Consider the following 6251-nt stretch of genomic DNA (forward strand, 5'->3'; position numbering starts at 1 on the left):
CCACCTTTGGTCTTGTTGTTGACCCATTCATTGATTTCATCTGCTGCTGCTTGAGGATCGCTGAAGTCCAGTCCTCTGGTCTCACACTCAAAGTTGGCTCTGCTGGCTTCCAGAAAATCCTTCTCCATGGGGAAACCTTTCTGGCTGAACATGGCGTTGGCGATCAGGACAGTGTCCTGATTTGACTTGGATGTTAACTTCTTGTGCAGCTTCTTCAGCATCCTGTAAGGGCCTGTGGCAGACCAGGTCAGCATTGAATGTACAGAAATAACTAAAGAACACAATTTAAGATATAACTGTGCTGGGTGGAGGTGGTGTGGGTCACGTTTGTCCTCTGATGTCCGATCCGGTGGCTGCAGTTCATCTGAATCTACTTGACTCACCAGTTTTTTTGTAGCGGAGTCCAGTCAGGAGCTGCTTCCTGGTCTCCCCCTGGGCTCCAGGGAGCAGCATGCCGAGGATGGAAGCCACTCCGTGGGGGGAAAGCACCACGTTTTCCAGAGGCTTGGATTGGGCTACCTGCTGAAACACCTGTATGCCGAGATCAGAGCCTCGCTCACCGTAGGTGCCGGTCTGGGACTGCACGCCGTACAAGGTCACCAATGCACACAGGCACAGTAAGGAGAGCTGCTTCATCGTGAAGCCTGCGGAATCTGCAACAACAGAAGAGATGGAAGAGAATTCAAAGTCATTAGCATGAATCAATACCATGTTGAAACTCCACAGTTTCTCAGAATTTACAGCTCTCATTCCTAAATATTCTCATTTTTTTAAAGCATATTTCTTGCACTTTGCATTAGGGTGGCAAATTTACAGTTGTCACAGTGTCGACACAATACACCTTTTGTGAAAGGTTGACTGAACTCATCAATTATGTTCACAAATCATCTGCATATTAAAAAATTTTAAATACGACAGAAAAGAGGAATTAAAAGCAGTGAGTTCACAAAAACTTTGCATAAACTAATTCCAGTGTTTTGAGGGTGACAGGAGGTCAGGGATGGTTGACTATTATCCTCCGAGGCTGTTGTTCATACCGACGACCTGCTTGGCAACACAAGAGGCAGAGTTGATGCTGCGAACAGAGGGCCTGAAGGGGTTGCAAACGCCCTCGACCCTTTGGTCTGTCGACAAAAGAAACCTTCAGTGAAACATTTGGAGTCAAAAGACCTGAAGCTAAATTACCAGACTGATGGTTTAACAAGGGAAATGTCTTCTGAAATAGTGGTATCAGTGTCTGTATCATCCATCCTTCTGAAGGATGTGTGTTTGAACTAAATCACATTGTTTGGGAATCTCTTTGTATGTGAGGAGTATCCTCGAAAGTCCAGACACCTGAGAAATTTGACTGCAAGACTTTCCTGGACTGGGGAGAGTATCTCAATTAGTCTCACTGCAGCTTGGATTTGTGTTTTAAAAAGGTTTTATATCAGGTTTCATTGGCTTTTTGTTAAAATCTACAAATTTTTAGAAAAAGGAATCTCACTCTTACAGATGCTACAATCTACCATGGAAATAAACTGATCCAGTTTCTGAACCTAAGCTGCTAATTGATACTCAATAAGACTTTCTGTTGGCTGTCGCTGTGGTGGGAATACAGCTAAATACAGTGTTGGAAATAAAGGAACACATTACTGGACTGCCACTACTTTTGGAGGGAGCGTGCCAGAGACATTCATGAGGTTAACGGAATACTAGAAATGACAGTTTATAAAGTTTCAGTGAACTCACTTGTAAGTTTTGTGAAAACTGCGAGTAAACCGTTGAAATTACAGCTTTAACTAATGGTTACGATTAAATTAAAATGTTTAAATGACATGAATTTTAAGGGTGGGGGAAAAAAAAATCAAGTCATATAAGCATTGATATTTTTTGTTTGCCAATTTTTTTTCCCCCACCCCAAAAACTTTAAAGCTTTTAAGAAAATTCATAGTGGTAAATAGACTTGGATGTGACGTGCATTTTTGGGTGAAATATGGCTCCTGACATAGTGTGAACACACACCAAAAAAACGCAATTCAAATCAGCACCCAAACACATTATAAAAATCTTGAGGGAAAATGGTCAATTTTAATACCATTTCGTCCACATGGATGGCAGGCTGACCATGGGCACAAATACTGAAATGGCTCTCTTCTCTGGTTTTAAATTTAGACCAAATTAAATGTTTCGGGGCCACTTGAGGAGAGTGATTCAGCCTTGTTCCTTGAAGTAGAACAAACCTTGCCACAAGACATGGACTCAAGGCCTGATGCCGATTTTTCTTTTTTTAATGCTTGTTTTTCCTCTCTATTCTTGTTCTGTCACAGAGGGAACAAGCTGGTTTAGTCCACAAATTAGCACCTAAAGCACAGTAAAATAAGAAAGAGAAGGCAGTTTGAATTACATCCAATCAAACTAACCAAAAGTTAATCAGGCTATTCATCAACATCATGAAGGTATACTCCAGTTTTTAAAATTCTAACAAAATTAATTAACCCTTTCCAGCACAAATACTGACTGCTGGAAGAAATTTATAGTTATTTATTCTTATAACAACTTATAGAGGATAAAAATACATTTCTAATGAGGCTTAGTATCAGTCCAATCTGTTAGAGCTCCTCTAATGGCTCCCTCCCTGAATCTATGAAGAAAAACAGTCAAAAGTAGACTCATTTGAAAGAGTCTACTTTTATTTTATTATTAAAGCAGCAAAAAACACTAGAATTATAACAACAAAAACATTTTGAAGAAACTAAATGACTAAAGATAACATTTTGTCATATTCAGAAAACACATTTGCCTTATGCAAGATACAAGCTCCAGACCTTAAATATACAGTAGCATATTCCAGTGCCAAATTATAATGTGTTACTAGCATAAAAAGCACCTTAAAGCTGATCTACCAACACACTGAAAGTAGATTGAAAATTTGGGATCCTGACATTTCTCCAGATTCTGTCTCATCCTTGACCACACCTACATAATCACCTGTTGTGAGAGTGATAGTTCAGATGAAGAAATACAGGAGCCACTGATACTCACTTTATGTGGTGAATCACAGTATGATTCCACAAAACAGCCGTTCTGTGATGGATAAATCGCCAATACAACACTCACAGTACTAGTAACACCATCCTGAGTACTTTCTTAGTATGTAATTTTCCACACGTAAAAGTTACACCATGTTCTGGTATTGCTGTAATCGAGAGCAGGTCTTGGTCTTGATTCTATCTCAGCCCCTTTAAAGACTTGGCCTTTTCTTGTCCTTTGCTAGGTTTTGCTCTAGGAATATTCTGGTCTTGGTCTTGACTCAGACTCAGCCTCTTCAAGCCTCTGTCTTTGCCTTGGTCTGGGATGCTCTGGTCTTGGTCTTGACTCGGTCTCTGCCTCATAAAGTCTTGGTCTTCACTCAGTCTCGGGCTGGGTTAACAACATTGTCATCTACTTTCAAAATCACAAGTTGCACTAGACTAGAGCATAAACGCAACTGAAATGTCTAGTTTGCGTTTAGTAATGAATTGATGCCTTTCAATAGTTTTGTGCTGACAGAAAAAGCCAATAAACTTGACTGATTGTACAAAAAAGTGGTTTGAATTTCACCCGGATACCTCATTCACAGCAATATTCAAGTATTTACTTTTTACAACGAAAAAGTGATAAAAAGTAACTAATACTAGGAGTTCTTCTTGAACATAATCCTTTAAGTTATACAGTGTACCTAGAGATTTACCTCAACCGATAAAATAACACTGTTGAAAAAAAAAATAATATTTGGGTTACATGAAATCATGCCGGAATTGGAAAAAGGGAACTATTCTAGCAAATTGGATGGTTCAACTAGAAAAAAAGACAAATAAGTTTTCCCCTATTTTCTGAAAGCTTCCAAGAATGTTTGTTTCACGATTGTAACGCAAATCACGTAAACGCACCAAACTTCACAAAGATGCAATTTAACATTTCGCAGAACAAAAAAGTAAACCAAAGCTCACCTGACCAAAATGTTAGAGTTATTAAACGTTCTTCCAATTGGCTACACTGCAAAATTCGGTCTAAAAGCTGGAGTTTGGGCAGTTTCAACGGCAGGACACGTAGTTAATGAGCACACGTTCAGCAGGGTGAACATTAAGATCCGTCAATTCTTACCTAACAGGAGGTGAGACGAGCAAGAAGAGCCCCGGAGGAGGAGCTGGATTCTACTTCTTGATTTTAAAGCAGAAACGGAGAACGGTCCACTTATGGTCTTTATTCCTAAGGAAGTGAGTTCAGACTGACTGCGCCGCTATTCAAAGCTGAATTTATCTCCATCAACTCCGCCTCCCACCCGAGTCGTTATCGCCACACAAACTTCCGGTTAACCTTCAGAATAAAAGCACAAAGCTTACACTTACACTGCTTTCATTTACGTGCAGTCAACATATAATGCAAATTGTTCGTTCATTTTACGCATTTATGAATACATTTTTTGTGAAGAGTGGAAAAAGAGAAATAAAAAGGTAAATTTTAACGAAAATGTATAGTCCTGCAATTACTTCCGGTGAAAGTTGACGCTCCAGACCGGAAACAACAATAATAACAACAGCAGCAGCAGCCGCAACTACCGCAAATAAAAAAAACAAAAAACAAACAAACAAACAAACAAACAAACAAACAAACAACGATACTCACAACAACAAATCAAAACTGTTCAAGTGCAGAACTGACAAAAGTTGGCCTAAAAAATGTTTTAATTTGTTATTCGTACTTTACTTTAGTCTTACTTTGTGCACGAAAGCTTTTTCCTAAATGAAGGAATAATACCTCATCAGTATATATGTCAGGATATGGAGACTTACCAGCATGTCATGCTTTACAAAGATTATAAGAAATCCATGAGCATAACCACTTTCAGTGTATAGCAGAGACAATTTTCCATATTCCCTGTGATTAGCCATAGTATAGTTGTCCATCAGTATTTTCAAATGTTTTTATTTTTTTTTTCCTTTTTGATGATCAGGAGATGAATGATTCTGAAGTTGTAAGTGCAATTTTTCTAATCAGATCAAGTAAAACATGAATGTTTGCTGAAATATTAAAGAAAACAATATTCTTTTGTTCCCTTTTAAGTCTAATTGTGAAATGGTGAGACATGCAGGCCAACAATTGATTTTAAGTGTAAAATACTCTTTTTGTTCCCTCTGTCATTTACTTGAACCTGATAAAAAAATATATCATTTGATGTCTGTACAGTGAGTCATGTGATCTGTCATACCTATACCTCACACAACAATGCAGGGAGTTAATTACCTTGCTCAAGGGCCCCCAGTGGTGAACCATCTATGGCTGGGATCAAATCAGTCGCTTCCCTGCAACTCTGTAGGCCTGATGACATTTTTCAGAACAGATAAAATCTAAAAGATCTCCCAAATGCGTTTTCTTATACACTATTCTCTTCATTCTTGAACGATGACTAAAAATGGACAACCTGCTGTTTAAAGAGATGATACACTTCAGTGGCTACGCACACACACGCACCTGAAATGAGACTCCATTACCTCTCTGCTGCTGCCCAACAGAAGATTACCAGAGGTTTTCTGTTACAGAGGATTAAATGAGAGTGTGCGGACAATTGCAACTAAAGCCATCGTAAACATTTACCTTGACAAACACCAGAGCAGGGTCTGTCTCACTAATACTTTTCTTATGGATTCAGGGTTTTTGGACATTTAGGGATGCAGAGATGAGACTCCTGTGAAGATAAACAGGGTGAACGTGTCTGTGTTTGGGGAGCTTCAAGGACTTCATCAGTGAACACACAGCTGTGTACCACACAGATCGAGGCCGCCTACATTCTTCTATTCTTCACACCAAAAAAACAAGGCAACATCTTCTTCGAGGTGGATTTATTCTCAGGGTCTGAGATATAATCGTCACGGTTCTGGTGGGCAGCCAAGAAAACATTTCAGTTTCACTCTTATCATCAAGCAAGACTAAACATGTGCAGGATGTGTGCATGGTTGTGCAACATGTGTGGAAATTCACTGACATCTTTACTTCAGCCGTCAAAAGGGCTTTACGTATTAATCTGCATGAAACAGTAAACTCAGTTGAATCATTCATTTGAAGGTATTGATTTGAAACTTCCGGGCCTGCTGTGAAACATCAAGGTTGTTATGATGAAATGTGTTGACAGGATTGGTCAACAGCTGGTTGACAAAAACAATTACACATAAAAGTCACGTTGGGAAAATTTCCACAGGCATTGTCTTGAACGTAACAATCCATCTGAATTT

The 6251-nt window shown here is 39.1% G+C and overlaps 1 protein-coding gene across 2 annotated transcripts in view; it reads right to left on the minus strand.

Annotated features, from left to right (window-relative positions):
- serpine2 (serpin peptidase inhibitor, clade E (nexin, plasminogen activator inhibitor type 1), member 2) overlaps positions 1-4283 on the minus strand; it is a 29334-nt gene extending 25051 nt beyond the window's left edge. For both annotated transcript variants that reach the window (XR_003932771.1, XM_030107856.1), the window contains exons 1-3: positions 4126-4283; positions 384-653; positions 5-232 (exon numbers count right to left, since the gene is read on the minus strand). Coding sequence is in view for 1 of the 2 variants with exons in the window: in XM_030107856.1 (XP_029963716.1) it covers positions 5-232; positions 384-636 (481 nt within the window). In the remaining variant the exon portion in view is untranslated. The remainder of the gene's footprint in view (positions 1-4; positions 233-383; positions 654-4125) is intronic.
- Between the last annotated feature and the right edge of the window lie 1968 nt (positions 4284-6251).

Source organism: Salarias fasciatus, chromosome 14 (assembly GCF_902148845.1).
Source record: "Salarias fasciatus chromosome 14, fSalaFa1.1, whole genome shotgun sequence".
NCBI lineage: Eukaryota > Metazoa > Chordata > Actinopteri > Blenniiformes > Blenniidae > Salarias > Salarias fasciatus.